Raw genomic sequence first — 23207 nt, 5'->3', positions numbered from 1 at the left:
CTCTTCAGCTGTCTTTGACTTTGGACACATCAGTTAACATCTGTGAGCTCCAGTATCCAACATGTTTTTATTGAGTCACAACTGGGACATTTTCCGCATTTAACATTTATAGCCCTCCCTCATTTTGAAAAGGATTTGAACAACTAGCCAGTGAGAGAGAGGTGACTCGTCCTGTGCTGTCAGTGTTTCTGATCAGCAGACAGGTCTTTGACCAGTGCCTTCTAGAAGGCTTCACAGCAGCAGCTTCTTTACCCTGTCCTTGCTTTCTCTTCTGTGACAGCTTCTTCTTCTTCTTTTTTTTTTTTAAGGTTTTATTTATTTATTTGACAGAGAGAGACACAGCGAGAGAGGGAACACAAGCAAGGGGAGTGGGAGAGGGAGAAGCAGGCCTCCCGCGGAGCAGGGAGCCCAATGCGGGGCTCGATCCCAGGACACTGGGATCATGACCTGAGCCGAAGGCAGACGCTCAACGACTGAGCCACCCAGGCTCCCCTGTGACAGCTTCTTCTTTGGGAGTGATCTGAGGAGTTTTTGCTGGAGAGAAGTTATCAAGATCAGGGTCAAAGGAAAGGGGAATTTTAGAATCTAAGAATTGGAAGACATACTGGAAACTTCACTTACAATGTCTTTTGCAGTTAGTGAGCTTGAGGCCGGAGAAGGGAAGTGACTTCCCTAGGGTCACACGGTAGAGCTAAGACGAGATGCCAGGCTCTTTCTGCTGTATGCATAGTGTTTCCCGGGGTTCCAAGAGAGGGTTAGGTGGCCTCAGCTCTTGTGTTGGCTTTAGTGCTACATGGCTGTGTGTCGGTGGTGGGGGAAGCTGCACTGCGGGCCTCCCACACTGTTGCAGCTGATGTGCTCAGGACCGTGGGTGCCTGATGGCTATCGCTGACTGTAACTCGCTGTGGGCAGGCTCCGCATGTGAAGGCTTTCTGCAGCTAGCCCGTGGCTGGCACTCTGCTACTCCCAGCAGTGACAAAGTGAATGAGAAGGAAAATACGTATTATTTTGGCACTGCAGGGAATGGGCTGTGTTCCTGTTTCTAGAAAGACTGTATTAATGCACATTTATTTATCGACTGACTAAAAATGGTATTTTGTTTGAACATGTATTTCTTCACTTACTAGTAAGGCTAAACTTTTTTCCCTGTGTCTGTTGGCTATTTGTATTTTCTCTCATTTATGTTTTTTTCCGTGTCAATTACCTATTCATATTCTTTGTCTAGATCCCAGTGTATTCCTGGTCTTATGCTTGACTTCCCTGCCAGCAGGGAAAGATTAGGATAATAAAGCATTGTCCCTAAATGGGGGAGATTTGGGGAGAAGGTTGAAGACTGGATGAAACAGTTTTCTCACTGTACAAATAGCCAGTGAAGTGGCTACATGAGGCTTTAGCTGCTGGAAGCTACGGACCCTGGGACAGGTGGGTAGTGAAGGCCAGTGGCGGCCCACAGTAATGTTGTCTCTTGCTTTTCCTGTACAGAGTTTTGCCGGATTGACAAGCCCCTGTGCCACAGTGAGGATGAGAAGCTCAGCTTCGATGCAGTCCGCAGCATCCACAAGCTGATGGACGATGATGCCAATGGCGATGTGGATGTGGAAGAAAGCGATGAGGTGAGCTCTCTCACCCTGCCGTGGCTCTCTTCTCTTCCTGTGTGGACAGTCTCTAAAAGCTGTCTAGACACTCTTCCCCGTGGAGAGATGTTCTTGATGTTGGCTTGTTGTCTAGGAGCTCCTCCCTGCGAAGGGAGGTGATTCTCAGCAGAACAGCCCTATAGGACCCTGCTGGTCCGGGTGCAGGCCTGATGTCTGTGTCTCTGCCTGGCCTGGCTCCCATCTGCCTACCAGCTAGAAGCACAACACTGACTGAGCTGTGCTGTCTGAGAGGGAGAGGGAGCCTCGAGGTCGGTCTCTACAGTTCCCCTGACTCCTTATTGTAATCCCGCTGCAGACTGAGGGCGCATCTGTCTGTACTTACTATGTGCTCAGCCCTGTGTTGGCATGTAGGAGAGAAGTCAAGACGGTCCTTATCTTGCGCTCTGGGAGTTATACTCTGTTTGGGAGGAAGAAACACATGTTCCTAGAAAGATCATTCTGAATTGCAGGCCGCAGTTGCTGGGAGCCGGTTGAGTAGTCCAGATAGTAGGAGTGAGAGGAATCTCTAGGTGGAAAAAGCTCTGTTATTGTCTCACCTTTTGGCATCACTACAGTTCCAATTCCACAGAGCCCAGAGTACGAAGTCATCACTTGTGAAAAGATGTAAAGGTTTCAGTTGATTTCAAGCTCAACACGAGCCAGCAGTTTGGTGAAGCTGCCAAGTTATGCCAGATCTTTAATAGTGATATGGTGTATGTCACGAGGGAGAGGTAAGCCCAGTCTCTTCACCCTGCTTGTCAGCCCACCTTTTAAGTTTTGAGTTCAGTTTTGAATCTCATGTTGTCAGAAGCACCTGGAACAGTGAGAACCTGTACGGGAAGGAGTGAACAATGAAGGGCATGGAAACTATGAAATGGAGACATTCAATAGAATTTGGTTATTTATTAGTATTATGTATGTGCCAGGCACTGTGGTAGACATGGGCCTGTAAAGAGGACACACGCATCTGTCCTCATATCATTTACAGTCTAGTGGAGAAACGGGAGCCTGGAAAAGAAAAGATCTGGGAAATAAAATTTCTGTCTTCAAATACATTAGGAGTGGAGGAATCAGAGTTAAGTAACGATGGTGCAGGCGATGAAAAGTGCAGCTCTAGCTAGCATTTATTGAGTTCTTATTCCGTGCCAGGCACAGTGTTAAGCTCTTTGCATAATTAACTCTTTTACCTTTCTTAATAGCCTTTTGAAGTTGGTATTATTGTCAAGGACTGGAGCCTTGGAAAGGCTTGTTCAAGGACACACTGTGTATGAGCACAGATCTGATTTCAAAGCTCATGCTGTTAAGTACTGGTGTACTCTTTCTCTTAGGCTAAGGGCAGAACCAGGACCAATGTGAGAAAAATAAAATATGGGCATATTCATTTAGAATAAAGAATCGTCACCAGCGCCATCTTGTCGTAGAAGAGCCTTCCTTGGTAGGTATGTAGTGAGCTCCCTGTCACTGAAGATGGGCAGGTAGAATATAGCACTCCACCAATTAGTTAGCAGAGGGGATCCTTGCATTCGGTTGAATTAATGTCTAAGGAATAATGTCTAAGGAATTTATAAGAGAACAAAAATAGACCTCCTGGAGCAAAAGTAGACGTTCGGGTGGAGTGGAAGGAATGGGGCAGCCTGAGTAAGCAGGGAACCAGTGTGAGTACAGATGTGGAGGTAGTAAGAGCGTGGTGGGTGGGTTTGGTTGGACAGAGCGACTGTGGTGGAAGACTGCAGGACAAAAATCTGGAAAGGAAAGTGGGGACCCAGACAGCCTGGCTGAGCAAGGTCTACTTGTTGAACCTGGCAACTGTAGGTCCTTGAGCAAGGACAGCAACCACGATGAAGGTATCTGAACTTTGGTTGCATCTAGAAGCGGCACTGGCCCTCAAAGGTCCCAAATTTTATTTGCCTGCGCTGAGAATAGAACCATGTTCCTGGAGGCAGATGAGGCCTAGAGGTTTCCTGATCTCTCTCCGGGGGCCTGGCCACAGGACTAGGGGATGGATGGCACACCAGTTAAGAAGGTGATATGATCCAAGATCTACAAATTCCTGGATATCTTCATCATCTGCTCCTTTTTTCACTTTCTGCTGATTGCTTTGTCAATGAGGGGAGGAAGAAAATGTTCTTTTTAGAGGAATGTTACCACAACAAAAAGCTCATCAGCACAAACTGTTCTAAAATATCACAAAAGCTGTCACCCTGCTCTTCTCTGTGCCAGTGGTGAGCTGTTCTTTTTCAGTGTAGCTCCTGCCTTTGCCTTAGCTTCAGCTGCTCCCCCTGCAGTCTCAGGCCTCTGGTGGTGAGGGGGGCCTGCCAGTCTGGGTTTTCACCTGTCTTCGAAAGAGAAAGCAATGGTAGCAAAGTGTGTGTGTTTAAGTCAGTCTAAACATATGAGACAACCTTGGAGGTCAGGTTCTAACTAGAGTGTTGGGTGGACAGCTCAGAGCTTAGAATATTGGCTACTGGGCACTGAGACGTGAGAGATGAAACTGTGCTTGTGCTGGCCATGAGGGACCTGAGCTTTTCATGACCACTTAAAAAGCCCTGCTGATTCCCCAAGGATCTTAGTGCAAGTCTGAAGGGATACCCTATGAGGCCTCATTTATTCAGCCTCATATCAGTAAGTTTTTCAGATGACTAAACTATAACCTCAGTTCTAGAGCTCTTAACATTTTAGCCATTTTAAGTCTTTCTTTTTACAGATTATTGTGAACAGAGTGGTGACTTTATTTGGATCATTCAAAGCATGTCTTCAGGGCCTCTTACATGATTACCCCAGTACCTAGATTCCTATATCCATTGTTGTGATTTCTTCTCATAATTTCCCTATCTCTTCTTTGATCATCCCCATTTCTAATTGCTGTCTTTACTCTGCTGTGAGCTATGAAATTAGATTTATGGCAAGCTGAGACTTAGCAGGCATTTTATAGAAAATATATAATCAGTTGCTTGTGGGGCAGCCGGTTTGGCTGCTCAAGTACTATCTTTGCTTGCTTCAGTCTGAGTTGGCAGAGGTTGTGGATTGGGGGCCCTTCAGATGAACAAGATGGGAATATTGGCAGTGGTACCCTTCTTGCAAGGCTGGGAGGAAGTTCGACCAGCCCACCAGTGTGGAAATTCATGGCCTGTGTTCTGCTGAGACCTCTGGTGGGAACACTGCCCATGGGTAAAGGATTTGCTGTAGGGGGATGGTCCTGTCGGGTTGTCTGGACAGTCTGAAGTAGACAGAGAAAGGCTGTCTACAACCACTGTCCCTTCGACCTGACCTGACACTTTGAGAGCAGTGTTATTTTCTTCTCTGGAGCCTACATGGGAAATCAAGGGCATTTATCCAGCCATTAAACAGATTTTTATTGAATACCTGTATGTGCCAGGCACCATTATAGGGCTACAGATTCTTTTTTTTTTTTAAAGATTTTATTTATTTATTTGAGACAGAGAGAATGAGATACAGAGAGCATGAGAGGGAGGAGGGTCAGAGGGAGAAGCAGACTCCCTGCCGAGCAGGGAGCCCGACGCGGGACCCGATCCCGGGACTCCAGGATCATGACCTGAGCCGAAGGCAGTCGCCCAACCAACTGAGCCACCCAGACGCCCAGGGCTACAGATTCTATAGCAAACAAAACAGAGAAGATTTCAGCTTTTATAGAGCTTGCATTCTAGTAGTCTGTATGTCACAGGTGATTAAATAATGAGTAAAATTCTGAAATTAGGAAGAACTGCGATTACAGTAGTTTAGTGACTTCCCCTTTAGTTTTCTTAGGTAAAATGGTGGTTAGTGGTTCCTACCCTTGCAAGGTTATTGCCAGAACTCAGGGAGAAAAGTTCTGTTGAAAGTTTCTGGCACAGGGGTGCCTGGGTGGCTCAATCGGTTAAGCATCTGACTCTTGATTTGCTTTCCCCCTTTTGCATTGTCCCCTCACGGGGCCTGCTGGGTCCTGGAGGGCTGTGTGGGCTGCAGGAACTAAACCTTGAGAGGAGCGGCTCCACTTGGAAAATCCAGAGGCCAGCAGGAGTTGGACTTGATAGGAGGTGTTATGTAGGGAGGGAGAGAAGCCCCATGGGCTTCATGCACATAGCCAGTGCTCTGGCCTGCCTGGGCTAAGTGGGATGCGGGTGAGTAGCTTCGTTATGCCCAGAAGTACTAGCATGATTACTAAGAATTGCTTTCCCGCCTCAGGCTTTGGGCCTTATTTCCGTATCCAGACAGCTGTGGACACCTCTCCGTGCTCCCTTGCCTCTAGTTTCCCCTCTACCAGCCACGTTGTCCATGCTGCCCATGATCTTCCCAAGTCACACTTCGGTTTCCTATGTCCTGCGTGATTTTCTTTTCTGATTCCACCTGACTTCCTGTGCCAAGCACTCCATCCCTTCAAATCTGGCCTTGGTCTTTCTTAAGACTCTCTGGACGTACCTCCTACCACTCTTATCTGGCCCTGGCCCTCATTGTCTCAGACTCATTCCATGCTTGTTGCAGTGCCCTTTCTTTGCTCAGCTAGTTCTCCCTGGCTGGGATTAATTTCTACCCGCCCCTTCAGCCCTCGGCCCTGTCCGTATCAGTCTTAGGTATCTCCTGGAATGCTCCAGGCTCACTTCTCATGAACTTTCCCTGACTTTCTCACCCCGCACTGATCTCTCTCTCATCCCAGGACTAACTCCCATAGCACACAGTCCAAAGCAACTCAGTTTAGCACATAATTAGAATGTCTTGCTTTGTGCCCTAATGGTTTTGATTATATTATCTTGCCTGTAAGTTTGTCTTTTTGCACTGTTACTGGAATTACTAAAGCACAACTCTGATCATTACTTCTACCTTGTAAAGGGAGTGCAGTGGAAAAGGAGCATCCCTACCGTGTGCCAAGCCCTGTTCTAGCTGTTGCATATACAGTTTCATTTAATGCTCAACCACTCTATGAGCTAGGTGTTACTGTGTTTTGGAGATGATGGAACTTAAGAGTGGCCTGCCTTTACTTACTAAAGTAAGTAAGTACTTTAGTACTTACTGGCCCTTCAGTGCTCCCACAATCTGCCTTTAGCTTTCCTGACTAGTTCACATTACACTGTATTCCCTTACTTTAGGCTACAACCATCTCAAACATGTTTCTTTATATCCCATCACTGTGCCTTTGCTCTTTTTTTTTTTTTAAGATTTTATTTATTTGAGAGAGTGAGCGAGAGAGAGAGCATGAGCAGGGGGAGGGGCAGAGGAGAGGGAGAAGCAGACCTCCTGCTAAGCAGGGAGCCCAACGTGGGGCTTGATCCCAGGGTCCTGGGATTGAGTCCCGCATTGGGCTCCTTGCTCAGGGGGGATCCTGCTTCTCCCTCTCCCTCTGCCCTTCCTCCCCTCTCATGCTCGTGCTCTCTCTCTCTCTCAAATAAATAATAAATAAAATCTTAAAACAACAACAACAAAAAAAAAAATGAAGAAGTGCCCCTGGTTGAGGACTACTGGCCTAGAATAAATGTTTTCTCCTAGAAATCTTGTTTCCCTACAGTGGGAAGTAATTTTTCCTCTTCCGTGCTCCAGAGTACTTGGCATGAATCTCTCATTTGGCGTATCGCTCTGCTCTGTATTGTAATTAGTTGTCTGTCTTACTAGACTGTGAGTGCCTCCAGGGCCAGCAATCGGGTCTTATTCATCACTATTTCTCCCACAGTACCTGGTACAGGGCCTTACACATAAAGGTGATGCGTTGAGTATTTTTGAAATTTGATTTGAAGGCAATGATCCTATCTTATCACCAAGTGCCCCTTGAATTGTTTCTGTAGGGCAGAGCAAGAGTACAAGGTTGGCTGGTCAGCGGCATGGGGACAGGGTGCTTTGGATTTGTGAGTTCCCAGCCAGGATGGTGGGTGAGTCAGTGGCGGGCTGTGTCTCAGAGTGCTGGGGTCTAGGATCCAGATACAGCCTTGCTTCGTTAGTGTATGATGTGTATGTCTGACCTCTGTGACTCCTTCCCTAGCCCTCTACCCAATGCTGTGAGTCACATACAGAATCTGGATGGAGGTAAAATCCCTGTAGTTAAAATAATAGGAAAGACTTAGAGAAAAACATGTACAAGGAGGGCAGAGATAAAGAAAAGAGAAAAAAAAAAAGACAGAAGTCTGAAAGGCTGTGTGACTGAGTGAAAGTATGCACAGGCTTTGGAGCAAGGAAGATGAGGGGTTCAGGTGCCCTTTCACCAACTGTTGGTTGTATGACCTTGGAAAGTTTCTTAAATCTCTGTGAGCTTTCATTTCCTCATGGTCAAATGGGGGCAGTAGTCTCTGCCTTGAAGGATTCTAGCAAAGACGAAATGAAAGCACGTGTAGAAAGTGCCCGGCCTGTGGTTTTGTTCATTGTGGTACAAGTGTTATGTCCTCTCCCCCTGCTCCCACCCGCAAGGCCCGTGCTGGGGGCCTTCCCTACACTCTCACACGGAATCTTGACAAGAAACCTGTGGGATAGGGGCGCCTGGGTGGCTCAGTCGTTGAGCGTCTGCCTTCGGCTCAGGTCATGATCCCAGAGTCCTGGGATCGAGCCCCGCATCGGGTTCCTTGCTCGGCGGGAGGCCTGCTTCTCCCTCTCTCACTTCCCCCTGCTTGTGTTCCCTCTCTCGCTGTCTTTCTCTCTGTCAAAAAATAAATTAAAATCTTAAAAAAAAAAAGAAAGAAAGAAACCTGTGGGATAGGTAGTAATTTTCCCATATAACCAATAAGAAAACTGAGACTGAATTAGCTCATAGTTATCCATTTTGGGGGTTATTGCAACTCAGATCTGCATGAGGCTGATGGAAATGTTCTAAACTTGTGGTGATGGTTGCACACCTCTGAAAATGCTAAGCACTCTTGAGTTGTACACTAAATTGGTATGTAAATTATATCTAAATAAAGATGTTAAAAAAAAGAGTCACTACAACACTGGTTGGTATAGCGGTCACCTCCCACTTGCCTTGCTGTGGCCCAACCCCTAGGACCCCATAGGGCTCTATAGAAAACACTTTGAAAACCCTGCTGAGTTCTATCTCCATTTCCCTGACTCCTAACTTTGACAGATAAGCAGAGGGTCTTCCAAGGCTGTGTGTCCATGGTATCTGGAAGCAGAGATCCCTGGTTAGCTACCTGAGAGCTAGGTTCCCTGTTTCTGGATAGGTATAGATGGTTTTTGAGGATACCAGACTGAAGAGCCCTGGGGCATCCTCTTTGGGAGAATCCTTCCTCTATTTTTCCCTCCCTCCCTCCCTCCCTCCCTCCCTCCCTCCCTTCCTTCCTTCCTTCCTTCCTTCCTTCTTTCCTTCCTTCTTCTTTTTTGTAGCTGTCACTTATGGAAAAGCTAAGATGGCAAGAAAGTTATGGGAGAACCCAGGTGGTAATTCCCTCTCACCCACATACCAGGACCCTGAATCAAATTCTTGGCACTTACTATATGGAGCTCCAGGAGGGGAGATGTCAGAGGCAGCTGGCTAAGTAGCCCTGGTTTTATCTCTCCTGGCTTCACCTTGTGCTCAGAGCCTCCCTCTGATTCCCGCCGCTGCTGCCATGCTGACCCATGGGAAGCAGCGCTCTCCCCTTGGTCCCTGGACCCAATCCTGAACATAGATTTCCTTCCTTCCTCTTTGAACAGCTTTGACAGCCTGGCGCTTTTGCCTTTTTTTTCTTTCTTCGGTTTACTATATGCAAAATAGGGCAGAAAAGAAATAATTGCAGTTTTTCAGACAACCTCAGCATAGGTTTCTATGTAGACATGTCTGTTGCTACAGTAATTCTTCTTTGACCTGAAGGATTGTTACAGTTTGGTGGCATCCTTCTGGTTTTTTGCCTTCTAGCTTCCTGCCAGCCTCCTGGTGCAATCACCATCTTATCTCTCCTGCTTTGTAGAACATTCTGACCCCCTGCCCTAATCTAGGCAAAGCACAGATTGAGGTCTGCTCAGGCCTTTTGGACAGAACAGAGATGAGTGATACCGTGAATGACATCATTCTTCAGGTGAAACCTGGTCCTTAGGCTAAGGGAATGACCTGTCCACATTTTTTCTTGTAAATACTTAATTATAGGGTGGCTGTAGCATTCACCTCCCAGCTCCCATTGAGTTCAAGTTCTGTAGCCTTGCTCATGCCTTCAGCCCACACTCTTGCGAGTTTCTTAGAACAAAGTATTTGGACATTGCCTTTTTAAAAGTCTAAGCATAAGCTTTGGAAGCTGACCTGAATTCAAATCCAAATTTTGCAATGTAAATTGGTAAGGCCAAGTAACTTGGAGCCTCCCTTTCCTCATCTGTAAAGTAGAGATGAAAATAAGATACTCGGGCGCCTGGGTGGCTCAGTTGGTTAAGCGACTGCTTTCGGCTCAGGTCATGATCCTGGAGTCCCGGGATCGAGTCCCGCATCGGGCTCCCTGCTCGGCAGGGAGTCTGCTTCTCCCTCTGCCCCTCCTCCCTCTCATGCTCTCTCTATTTCATTCTCTCTCTCAAATAAATAAATAAAAAAATCTTAAAAAAAAAAAAGAAAAAGAAAATAAGATACTCTTTGCCGTTGATAAGCCCTCAGGCTAGCGAGAGTGGCAGACCTGTGACCTGGCAGTGACAATGGCACATTTCATGGCCGTGATGGTGGTGAGCGCAGGACTGTGGGAGTTGCGAGAGGAATAAGGGTGAGGTAATCTAACAAGCCGGGGTAGCAGAAGACGCCTTGTCAGCCAGCACTCAGGGCAGGGGACCAGTTGCCAGACAAGCTGAGCTACACATCAGAGGGAGTAGGCCTAGTTTGCAATCTGTCCCAGTGCCTTGGCCAGATACAGGATGAAGCAGCAGCTCCCCCAGATGGGACCGCTCGTGTTTCCAGGAAAACCCAGACGGTGCTTTGCTTTGACAGACAGGGAAATTCTTTCTCACTATGCAGACTGTTGTTTTCCTTCCCTCCTCTTTGTTGGTGAGTCTGCTTTGTTTGTTCTGGACTGCAATCCTGTGATGACAGGGATTAGGTAGACTTGTAAGACTTCTGTGTGTGTGTGTGTGTGTGTCAGTATGTGTAGTTGTGTTTATGTGCCTTGTGTTTGTTTCTTTGCATGTGTGTGTATGTCATTTTATGCCTTTTTTAATTTACTTTTTATTTTTTTAAAAGATTTTATTATTTGACAGAGAGAGAGACAGCGAGAGAGGGAACACAAACAGAGGGAGTGGGAGAGGGAGAAGCAGGCTTCCCGCGGAGCGGGGAGCCCGATGCGGGGCTGGATCTCAGGACCCTGGGACCATGACCTGAGCGGAGAGCAGATGCTTAACCACTGAGCCACCCAGGCGCCCCACCTTTTTGTATTTTTATGTGTCTTTCTGTATTTAGATGTCTCTGTGTGTATGAAAAGAAGTGGAGGCAGGGGAGAAACACAGAGCCAAGGACGTAGGAGTTGAGAGAAAGCCCGTAAGCCGGGTCAAGAATCAAAGAGAAGGTTAAGAGCAAATGGTTGGGCAACAGCATAGTATGCAGGACCTGGAGGTGGAAACAGAGGCAGAAGTATAATCGGGACTCCAAAGATGCTATTAATCTAGGCTGATCTGGACCCTACAGGGTGGTAGGCAGAATGCAAGGGTGGGTCATCTAGCAGCCAGAAATGGTCAAGCCCGCAGAGAGAGAGAAAAGCCCTGCTTCAGGTATAAGCTTCTGAATCATCCTGTCTAAGGAGGAATCGGTGGTTGGCTCCCAAGGCCTTGCCTGTGACCTAACTGGTGTTTGTGTTTATTTATGCAAGTCTCTCTGTGCGTGTCTGTGCATGTGCATTGCATTAGAAACAATTGGTTTTCTTTCTTTTTTTTTTTTTTTTTAAGATTTTACTTATTTATTTGAGAGAGACGCAGTGAGAAGAGGGAACACAAGCAGGGGGCATGGGAGAGGCAGAAGCAGGCTTCCCTCTGAGCAGGGAGCCCGATGCGGGACTCGATCCCAGGATCCTGGGATCATGACCTGAGCCAAAGGCAGACGCCCAATGACTGAGCCACCCAGGTGCCCCAGAAACAATTGGTTTTCGACGTAATGGCTGATCCACATGAGGATTCGTGACCCTCCCCTTATTTGTTCTCCTGTTCTCCCCCACTCTCCTTCTTTCTCTCTTTCTTCCTTTGCCAGACATATTTTGTGTCTGCTCTGTACTGGATATGCAAAGACTAATAATGAAGACAAATTTTCTACCTGCAAGGAGCTCACATGTTAGTGAGGCAGAAGAACATTCATGTCCTAAGAGGTGTTGTGATGAGAGATGAGTACTGCATACTCTGGAATTTTTTTTTTTCTTGGAATTTTAAGAGGAGAAAATTTGACTTATCCTAGGATGCCAGGAAACACAGCCCAGACGAGGTGATGCCTGAGATGAATTTTGAGAGATGCAGAGGAGTTAACCTGGGGACAGAGGTGGGAAAGGTATAGCCAGTGAAGGAATGAGTGTGTGATGTGTGAAGTCAGTGGTTCTTTTAACTTGAGCATAGATTGTAACAATGGGACAGGGAGGGAGAGGTTGGAGATGAGATGAGGTGGGAATGACAGGCATTAGCCAGATTCTTGCCATACTGAGGAACTTGGATTTTTATCCCAAAGATGATAAACTAGAAGGATTGTAAACAGAGATGGCTCTCGGTTCTGACTGACGGGGTGTCAGGAGCGGGCTTTGCAGAGCAGGTGAAACTGAAACTTGGTTTTTAAAACATGAGCAAGGTTTACTGATGAAAAGAAGGAGGAGCATCCCAGGAAAAAGGATCATGAGTAAAGGCAGGAGGCAAAAAATATGGCAAGTTTGGGAGACATCAAGTGGGAAGGTGTCTAGGGAATAGTTTCTTTATAAGGTAGGGTTTTCTTTGATGGGCAGTATGTGATTCCAATAAGTAATGGATGGTAAGAATCCTTTGTGACCCATGATGCTGCCTGAAAATGTCATTAATAGTGTTGCTATCCAGCTTCTTCTCTCTCCGCTTGGTGCCCCACAATGCCACGCCCTCGCAGGTGTAGGTCAGGTAGGTGTGCGCTCAGCAGTGTGGCGCTGACTCGCCCATCTTTCATCTAGCCACCTGGCATCTTGAGGAGCGGGAGCTAAGATTAGAAGTCTCTGGGACTCAGAGGCTGGGGGCTGGTTCATCTAGGACACACCATTCTCCACAGTATGAGCCCTCCTGCCAAGGGAGCTGGGTTCAAAAGGGTCAAACATTTATGAAGCACCTACACATAGGCACTGTGAGGGACTGTGCCTTACATTGTCTCATTTTCTCTACATCGTCACTGTGAGGTTGTGTGCATTTTACAGGCCAACGGTGACCTTGTGATTAAGTTGCAGAGATGGGATTTGAGGCTGTATCTGTGAGATTTGTCCTATGTATCACTTCACAAGGCCCGATGTCTCTGGGGGGTGAGCAAGCTCCCCGATTAGTTTAAAGTGGAAAACTCTGTGGGTCTGAGGCAGTGTTGGTTTGGAAGGATTGGAGAGAGAGTTTCTGGGCTCTGTCCTTGGGATTGAGGACAGATTCAGCCGTACCCTCCACATAGAGCAGTGGTTCTTGCCTTCAAGGATTGACTCTCTCTTTATCTTTCTCACCTTGGTCGGTCCGTCCTTCCCTCCCTCTCTCCCTCCCTCCCTCCCTCTCTCCCTCCCTCTCTCTCTCCCTTCCTTCCTTCTTTAAGATTTTATTTATTTGAGAGAGAGAAATAGCAAGAGAGAGCATGAGCAGGGGGAGGGGTAGAGGGAGAGGGAGGAGCAGGCAGGGAGCCTGATGTGGGGCTCGATGTGGGGCTTGATCTCAGGATCCTGGGATCATGACCTGAGCCAAAGGCAGACGCTTCACTGACTAAGCCACCCAGGCTCCCCTCACCTTGGTGCTTTAAATATGTCTGATTAATCTCTGTGTTCTTGGATCCCGGCACAGGGCATGTCACATAGTGTTGCTCCTTTAAATGGCTGGTTGGGCAAATGAATAAATAAATGCCTCTTAGTAAAGGCTTCTAGAACCCCTAACATCTTCACTACTCCCTCTTCCTTCTCTGTGGTACTATGACACACTAATACATTTTGTTCTTAAGGACAGTTATTTGGTATTGCTCTTTGACATATATGCCTAAATTCTCCCTCTTACAGTGATTAGGAGCCTGAAGGTTGTTAAAGATGAACTTGAGTTTGTCTTACTTTTTTTTTTTTTTTAAGTAAGTTCTTTGCCCAATGTGGGGCTTGAATTCACCACCCCAAGATCGAGTCGCATGCTCTACCAGTTGAGCCAGCCAAGTGCTCCTGTCTTACTCTTTTATATTCTCTGTTCCCAAGCCTTTTCCCTTGTCCCCTCACCGCCTAAAGGTGAGTAGCATTTAAAAGGAACACATGGTGAGCCCTCAACTCTTTTGCCAAGTGTTCTATTTTGGAAATGGAGTCCAGGAGGTTTTCCTGCTATGAAGTGCTTGGCTGGAATTTCATGTCCCAGAGTCTTGGAAAGCCATGTGTAGAGACGGTAGTATGGGGGAAAAAACTGAGAGGGGAATCAAAGTTGACTCTTGTTTATGGGGATTGTAAGGGAGAGAGAATTCCTTAATACTTGAAGCTGTTACAGAGGGAGGAGTAGGTGTGTTTAGTCAAGGGGTCAGCAAACTATGACCCCCTTCCTGTTTTTAGAAAGGGGTCATAGTTTGCTGACCCCTTGACTAAATACACCTACAGTCTAGAAACTAAGACTAGCTTTTGCATTTTTAAATAGTTGGGGGAAAAATGCAAAGAAGAGTTTTATGGCATGTGAAATTTCCATAAATTCAAATTTCAGCGTCCATAAATACAAAGTTTTATTGGTACAAGAGCCCCTCTTACTCATTTACATATTGTAAATGGCTGTTTTCACACAAGAAGAGCAGAACTGAGTAGTTGTAACAGAGACTGTATGGTCTACCAAGCTTAAAATATTTACTGCCTGATCCTTTACAAAAAAACATTTGCCTGGCCCCTGGTCTGACCCATCAATTTTTTAAAAAGTTTTATTGAGATAAAATGCACATACCATATAATTAAACCCATTTAAAGCATATAATTCCATGGTTATGAGTATATTCGCATATATGTGCAGCCATTACCATAGTTAATTTAATTTAATTTAATTTTTTTAAAGATTTTATTTCTTTATTTGAGAGAGAGAGAAAGAGAATGAGAGAGAGAGAGCACGAGATGGGGGAGAGTCCAAGGGAGAAGCAGACTCCCCGCTGAGCAGGGAGCCCGATGCAGGACTCAATGCTGGGACTCCGGGATCATGACCTGTGCTGAAAGCAGTCGCTTAACCAACTGAGCCACCCAGGCACCCACCATAGTTAATTTTTTTTTTTTAAAGATTTTATTTATTTATTTGACAGATACACAACGAGAGAGGGAACACAAGCAGGGGGAGTGGGAGAGGGAGAAGCAGGCTTCCCGCGGAGCAGGGAGCCCGATGCGGGGCTCGATCCCAGGACCCTGGGATCATGACCCGAGCCGAAGGCAGACGCTTAACGACTGAGCCACCCAGGCGCCCCCCACCGTAGTTAATTTTGGAAACTTTTCGTCACCTCAAAGAGAAAGCCCATACACATTGGTTATTGTTCCCCTATCTGCCTCTTCCTCACATCCCTGAGCAACTGCTAATCTGCTTTCTGTATTTATAGATTTTGCCTATACTGGACATTTCCTACAAATGGAATCACATAATATGTGGTCTTCTTTTTTTTTTTAAGATTTAAAAAAAATTTATTTATTTGACAGAGAGAGAGCACAAGTAGGCAGAGCCTCAGGCGGAGGGAGAGGGAGAAGCAGGCTCCCAACTGAGCAGATAGCCCAATGCAATGTGGGACTCTATCCCAGGACCCTTGGGTCATGACTTGAGCTGAAGGCAGATGCTTAACTGAGCCACCCAGGTGCCCCAATATGTGGTCCTTTGTGCCTGGCTTATTTCACCTAGCATAAGGTTTTCAAGGTTCATCCATATGGTAGCATGTGTCAGAACTTCACTCCGTTTTATGGCTGAAGAATATTCTACTGTATGGACACACCACATTTTGCTTTTTCCCTCATCAGTTGATGGACATTTAGTATGTTTTTACCTTTTGGCTACTAAGAATAATGCTGCTATATATAGATGTACAAGTTTTTGTGGACATATGTTTTTACTTCTCTTGAGTATATACCTAGGAGGGTAATTACTGGGTCATATGGTAACTCTGTGTTTACCTGTTTGAGGAACTGTCAGACTGTTCTCCAAAGTGGCTGAACCATTTTACATTTGTGCCAGCAATGAATGAGTATTCCAGTTTCTCCAAATCCCCACCAGCACTTGTTATTATCTGATTTTTTTTATCACAGCCATCCTTGTGGATGTGAAATAATATTTCATTATGGTTTTGATTTGCGTGACTAATAATGTCAAACATCATTTCATGTGGTTATTGACCATTTGTATATCTTCTTTGAAGAAATGCTTTATTCATATCCTTTTTCTGTTTTTTTAATTAGGCTGTTTGTCTTTTTACTATGAGTTGTTAAATTTCTTTATATATCTTAGATACAAGTCCCTTATCAGGTATGTCAGTTGCAAATATTTTCTCCCACTCTGTAGGTTCACCTTTCACTTTTTTGATAGTGACCTCTGAAGCACAGAAGTTTTTAATTTTGATAAAGTCCAGTTTATTTATTTATATTTGTTGCTCCTCAGGCTTTTGATGTCCTAAGAATCCATTGTCAAATCCAACATCATGGAGATTTACCCTTGTGTTTTCTTCTAAGAATTTTAAAGGCATCAGAAGCTTAACATACTTCACACTGGATTCTGAGTATCACCTCATCCAAAACCTGCTCTACTCGCAGGCTTCCTTATCTCGGTTGAAGGCAATTCCATTGTTTCTGTTGCCTAGGCCCCAAATACTCTGAATCATTCATATTTCCTCTCACACCCCACATCCACTGATAAATCCAGTGGGTTCTACCTTCAAAACATGTCCCAAATCTAATCATTTCTCACCACCACTCCCCTACAGGCACTGAGGTACAGTTGCCCTGCTCACAGATCACCATGTCTATAGTCTGTTTTCAGTGTAGTAGCTAGAGAGCTTAACAGAAAAAATGTAAACCAGATCATTTCACTCCTCTGCTCAAAACCCTGTAATAGCTTCATTTTTCTTTTAGGGCGAAAGCCAGAGTCACCACCAGAGTCAGGAAGGCCCTATGTGATCTGGCTCTACCTTATCATTACCATCTCCCTATGGATTATAGATCCTAAGTCTCTCTGGGTCTTTCACTCCAGTCACGTTGCTTGCTGGTCTGCAAACACGTCTTGTTGTTTCTGTCTTTGGGCCTTGGTACTAGCTCTTACCTCTGCCTAGGATAGTCTTCTCCCAGATATCTGCTTTGATAATTCCCTTATGTTCCCAAATATTTTTTTCTTTTCTCAGACTTCTTCTTATTGATGAGATCTTTCCCAGACCACCCTATTTAGTAATGAATTCTGTTACCTCTACCCCATTTCTGGCACAGACCTTCATTACATATCACTGTTTGTTTTGCTTTTAAGGACTCAGTCACCTTCTGGATTCTGTCATTTAATCATTGATTATTATTTATTGTCTAGAATATCCATAAGGGCAAGGGATCTGTCTTATTCACTGCTAAATCCCTAGCCACCTAGAATAGTGCTTGGCTCAGTGTTGGCATTCAGTAAGTATTGTTAAGTGAATGAGTGAATCTATTTAAAAAGGAGCAGGTTTATTTTTTCATGTGGATTCAAATGACTATCTAGGGTCATTTACTAGCTTTGAGAACTCCCTTTAGTATTTTTTTTTTTAAAGATTTTATTTATTCACTTGACAGAGAGAGAGAGACAGCTAGAGAGGGAACACAAGCAGGGGGAGTGGGAGAGGGAGAAGCAGGCTTCCCGCCGAGCAGGGAGCCCGATGCGGGGCTCAATCCCAGGACCCTGGGATCATGACCTGAGCCAAAGGCAGACGCTCAACGACTGAGTGACCCAGGCACCCGTCCCTTTAGTATTTTTTTTTTAAATGTTTTATTTATTTATTCATGAGAATCAGAGAGAGATAGAGGGAGAGGCAGAGGCAGAGGGAGAAGCAGGCTCCTCACCTAGCAGGGAGCCCGATGCGGGACTCGATCCAGGACCCTGGGATCATGACCTGAGCCGAAGGCAGACGCTCAACCATCTGAGCCACCCAGGCGCCCCCTTTAGTATTTTTTGTAAGGTGTGTCAGCTAGCAATGAATTTTCTCAGTGTTTGTTTATCTGGAAGTCTCTTTATTTTGCCTTCACCTTTTTTTTTTTTAAAGATTTTATTTATTTATTTGAGAGAGAGAATGAGATAAGGAGAGAGAGCATGAGAGGGGGGAGGGTCAGAGGGAGAAGCAGACTCCCTGCTGAGCAGGGAGCCCAATGCGGGACTCGATCCCGGGACTCCAGGATCATGACCTGAGCTGAAGGCAGTCGCTTAACCAACTGAGCCACCCAGGCGCCCCTGCCTTCACCTTTGAAAGATAGTTTTGCTGGCTATAAGATTCTTGGTTGACACTTCTTTCTTTTAGCACTTTGAACATGTCATCCCCCTGCCTTTGGCATCCATTGTTTTTGATGAGAAGGTAGCTGTTTTAATTTTATTGAGCTTACTTTGTATGTGACAAATCATTTTTCTCTTGTTGCTTTCAAGATTTCTTCTTGCTTTTGTGCTTTTGGCTTTCAGTATTTTCTGTGATGTGCCTCTGGATCCTTTTGCGTTTATCCTATCCTCTTTGGAGTCTGTTGAGCTTTCTGAATAATGTTTTTGAATAAAGTTGGGAATTTCCCAGCCATTGTGTCTTTGAATATATTTTTCTGTTCCTTTCTCTTTATTGTCTTTTTTTGATTCCCCCTTTATGCATATGTGTTTAATGGTGTGCCACATTTCTCTGAGACGATTCATTTTCCTTCATTCTTTTTTCTCTCTATTTTTGGGATTGTGTAATCTCTTTCAGTCTCTCTTCGGGTTGGCCAATTCTGTCTTCTGCTGGTTCAGCTCTCCTGTTTGAGCCTCTGTCCTATAATTTTCATCTTAGTTATTGTACTTTTCAATTTCACAACATCTATTTGGTTCTTTTTGGTAATTTATATTTATTGATTTTTTTTTTTTATTTGACATAGAGAGACACAGCGAGAGAGGGAACACAGGCAGGGGGAGTGGGAGAGGGAGAAGCAGGCTTCCCGCTGAGCAGAGAGCCTGATAAGGGGCTCGATCCCAGCACTCTGGGATCATGACCTGAGCCGAAGGCAGACGCTTAACGACTGAGCCACCCAGGCACCCCTTTATTGATTATTTTTTATTTGATGTGACTTTGTCATCACACATTCCTTTAGTATTTGAACACATTTATAATGGCTACTTTTAAGTCTTTTTCTATTAAATCTGAAACTTGGTTACTCTCATGGTTTCCTTTGCTTGTGTTTTTTTCTGCTGTATGGGTCATATTTGCCTCTTTATCTGTATGCCTTGTATATTTTTGTTGGGAACTGGTTGTTTCTGATAGTATATTGTAGCAACTCTGGGAACTGGTTCAACCCCCTCTGGGGCTTATTATTATTTGCTTATTTGTTTGGTGGCTGGCAAGATCTTATTAGTGGTCCATTCCCACCCATCCCCTACAGTATGAAGCCTCTCATGTTGCTCCTCAGAGGGTAGAGCTTTGGATATGTCCACAGTCACCTTTGGATGACAGTGGTTTGGGTAGGGCCCTCATTGAATCTTTTTTCCTGGCCACATTTAGCTGTTAAGCTTAGTTGTTGTCTGATTACTCTATTGTTTTCAACGTGTGCTGGGACATAACTTTGCTCCACAGATGGATCCAGTCATATTGGGGCTCCTCTGAAAGAATAGTTCCTGAGTTAAGTGAGGTTTGTTCTTACCCCAGGAGGGCTCTTCCCAGCTCTTTCTCCAGTTCTCACCAGCAAATTCTCCAGCCTACAGTTAACCTCTATCTCTACTGAATCCACCAATCTCCTAAATGCCTTTTACCACTACCCTCACTGTTTTTGAGAATGCCCTTGGTCTTGAACTCCTTCACAGTCAGTTGCAAATAAAATAATTTCCTTTAGGAAGAGGTTAGAAACTCGGTGTAAAGCCTGCTCTCCACCCCAGGCAAAATCTCTGAGCCATGGTTCTGGAGCTGGAGGTGGGGATAATGATGTGCTTCTCTTTGAGTGATACCCCACTTTAGGAGCTGAGCACTCAGTGGAGGTGTGGCAGTAGCTTCAGGCTGTCTTGGCTTGCCTCTCCCAGAGTATAATTGCTATCTTATAAGCCAGGGCAATGGCAATCAGGGCCCCAGGATCCTCAGTGGCTTTGCGTCCAAGGTGAAGTCCCTGCTTCGTAAGTGGGGGCTGGGTGGAAGAAGGGAGGCCCGTTTCTTGGCTGGACTCATCTAGAACTTAGCCTAAGCAAGAGTAACTGGGGGCAGCATGAGAAATGCTGATATCCTGCTTCTCTCAGGCAGATAGCCCTCCAGCTGGGAGCTTGGGATCAGAGAACCCAGTGTTCTTGGCGGCACCAGTCTGGAGTGGAGTTCCTGTCTTACTGATTTGGAAGTGGGGAGAGAGAGAGGGAGCAGGTGTTAATTCAGGTACTACAGATTCTCACAGTTCTTCCTGAGTTTTAGTAGATATTCTTGGGCAAAATTTTCTTCATTTGGTGTATGCTCTAGGACCATTTCCAGAAACTTTAAACGGTTGCTTTAAAAAAATAATTTTGCCAGTTTCACTGGATAGTGGATCCATGGAGCTTCTCATGCTATCAAGCCAGAAGTCCCCTCTAATTCATCAATTTTCTAAAACATCCTTACCCACAACGCATTCTGTCCAGTGCTGTGTATTCATTCTCTGAAAGATGTGATAGTTTTGACCCCAATTAAGAAGATGATCCCTTTTCTCTGGGGAAATATTTTGAAATTAGTGACCTATTTCTATCCTCTTTTCCTAAGACAAAGATTCCCCAGCCAGTAGTCCTTGGCTAGCTTATGTAATTTGGTCCTGAAAGTTTGAAAGACAAGAGATGTCAGAGTTTCCCAGTCTTTGCCATTCTGGCCAGTTACCTAGAAGGCTGGAACTTGAGATGCTACCTTTAGGATTTATCTCTGTCATGTGCCCAGTTCATGGTCTGACGACATCTCAAGGATGATTCCATGGCAAGGACTCGATCCCAGAGGGATTCTCTGTACCTGCGTATGTGCTGGGTGCTGAATGCTAGGTGCTGGATATATAGGAGAAAAAGGGAAGGCAGGAGGGCATAGTGGCTGCCTTGGAAGAAGTTCCTCTAGTGGTGGAAATAGCCATGTCAACGGGTGAGGATATTACGGGAGGATGAATGAATGCTGTGAGGGAGTCACAGAAGAGGAAGACCTGTTAGTTTTACCCATGCACAGAGTTGCTGACATGTAATTTGGGTCTGAAGAGATGACTAGAATGACCAGGAGAAGAAGTAGAGTGTTTGGGTGAGGGAATAGCATGTGCAAAGACATTAGACTGGTGAAGAGCTTGGTGCTTTCAGAGATTTTCAAGTAATTCATTATCACAGCAGATGGGAGGAAGTGGCAGTTGAAGTCAGGTAGGGTGCTGCATAAGGTTGTGAAATTTTGGTTTTAATTGGAGTTAACGCTTTTTTAAAAGTAAGAATCATAGAGGAGGACAGAACAGACCTTCAAGGTCAGTGGATTACAAGTGCCTTGTCTTAATTTTCTCTATTGCTGATCTCTTGGCACATGGCCTTCATATAGCAAGCACTTAGGACATATCTGTCTTTTACCTCCCCTGTGGGTCTTCTTTACATGTGAGAGATCAGCATCACTGTAATAGTGAGCTCCAGGACTGCACATTCTTAGTATCTTTATATTCTTCATACAATACATGAAATATATTCATATTTAGGAGAGCTTCACTCACACACATAGGGGAGCTTATTTTGTGCCAGGCACTATTCTAAGTACTTCATGAATACCCTCAACCTGAGGGTTTTATGAAGTTTTGTACTACTGTTATCTCCATTTTAGAAATGATGTGCATGATACACTGAAAGTAAGTGCTAGAACAGGGATTCAAACCCAGGCAGCCTGGCTCCAGAATCAGGCTCTAAACCATCATGCTACACCAAATCCAAGCCAGTGTAACTGCCTGGCCCCTAGCTGAATATCTTTATTTTACATTGGCTGACAATTTGGGGACCTTTTTCTTCCTTTTGTGTAGGGGAGATAAGATGCATTGACTAGTTATGGTAAGCTAAGCACCCTGCTGGGTGTTGTAGGGTGAGAGACATTCATTCAGTTATTTAATAACCACATATCCTGCTCTGTGCCAGACCTGTGCTTGGAGGTGGGCTTATGGAGCTAAATTAATTATTTGTTTAGGTGTTCCAGAGAATTTGTAAGACACAGGTTAGAGATAAATGACAAATAAAATATGGTTTCTATATTTGAGTTGCTTAGGGATAGTAAGGGGGTGGTGATGCAATAGTAATTATAGTGTACTGTCATAAATGTATACCCTGAGAACTAAGAGAATAAATGGAATAGGGCAATTAACTTGCTTGGGAGAGGTCTGGAAAACTTCACAGAGGCAGTGACTTTTTCTCTAGCAGATAAAGAGAAGGAGAAAACATTTTAAATGGAGCACATTGTATAAACACTTAGAGGTATAACGAGCAATCGTTTTTTCAAGGAGCCTGAGTGGCTTGATGTATATAGAGCAAATGTTGGCAAACATTTTCTTTTCTTTAAAAAAAATTTTTTTTTTTAAAGATTTTATTTATTTATTTGAGAGAGAGAGCACCAGTTGGGGGAGAGGCAGACAGAGGGGGAGCCCGATGTGGGGCTCGATCCCAGGACCCTGGGATCATGACCTGAGCCAAAGGCAGACACTTAACCAACTGAGCCACCCAGGTGCCCCAAACATTTTCTATAAAGGGCCATGTAGTCAATATCTTAGGCTTTGTTGGCCATATAATCTTTGTTACAACAACTTGACTCTGCCTTTGTAACATGAAAGCAGCTATAGGCAGTACCTAAATGAATGACTGTGGCTATGCCTCAATAAAGCTTTATTTATAAAAAGAAGCAGCAAGTTGGATTTGGCTCATGGTCATAGTTTCTTGGCCCCTGGTCTGGACTATAGTTGTCTGGTAAGGAGGGAAAATGGCTGCCTGGTAAGTTAGTCTATGACCAGATTGTAAATGGCCTTGAATATGAGGCCAAGAAGCTAGGGCATTATTCTGTAGGTAATGAGGAGCCATGAGATTTTAAGTAGGTGCATTGGTATAGTTTACAGATTTGTACTTTACAAAGGTCATTCTGGTGACTAATGTGGTAGAGGGACTGGGAGAAGTGGGACTAGATGTACAAAGGTGAGTGAGAAATGACTGTCCTCTCTGTGCCCTCAGCAATAGCTTCTTCTTTTTTTTTTTTTTTTAAAGATTTTATTTATTTATCTGAGACAGAGAGAATGAGAGAGACAGAGAGCACATGAGAGGGGGAAGGGTCAGAGGGAGAAGCAGGCTCCCCGCCGAGCAGGGAGCCCGACGCGGGACTCGATCCCGGGACTCCAGGATCAC

At 45.0% G+C, this 23207-nt stretch overlaps 1 protein-coding gene across 7 annotated transcripts in view; it reads left to right on the top strand.

Annotated features, from left to right (window-relative positions):
* Nucleotides 1–23207, top strand: part of STIM1 (stromal interaction molecule 1) — a 188504-nt gene that overhangs the window by 102717 nt on the left and 62580 nt on the right. For 6 of the 7 annotated variants that reach the window (XM_044919544.1, XM_044919548.1, XM_021704715.1 and 3 more), the window contains exon 2: nt 1483–1613. The exons of the other annotated variant lie outside the window; for it this stretch is intronic. In XM_044919544.1, the coding sequence (XP_044775479.1) occupies nt 1483–1613 (131 nt within the window). The remainder of the gene's footprint in view (nt 1–1482; nt 1614–23207) is intronic. 7 annotated transcript variants of the gene reach the window in all.

This window comes from Neomonachus schauinslandi, chromosome 11 (genome assembly GCF_002201575.2).
Source record: "Neomonachus schauinslandi chromosome 11, ASM220157v2, whole genome shotgun sequence".
NCBI classification, from domain to species: domain Eukaryota; kingdom Metazoa; phylum Chordata; class Mammalia; order Carnivora; family Phocidae; genus Neomonachus; species Neomonachus schauinslandi.
The sequence above is the reverse complement of the archived record's forward strand: the minus strand, read 5'-3'. Positions and strand labels throughout refer to the sequence as shown.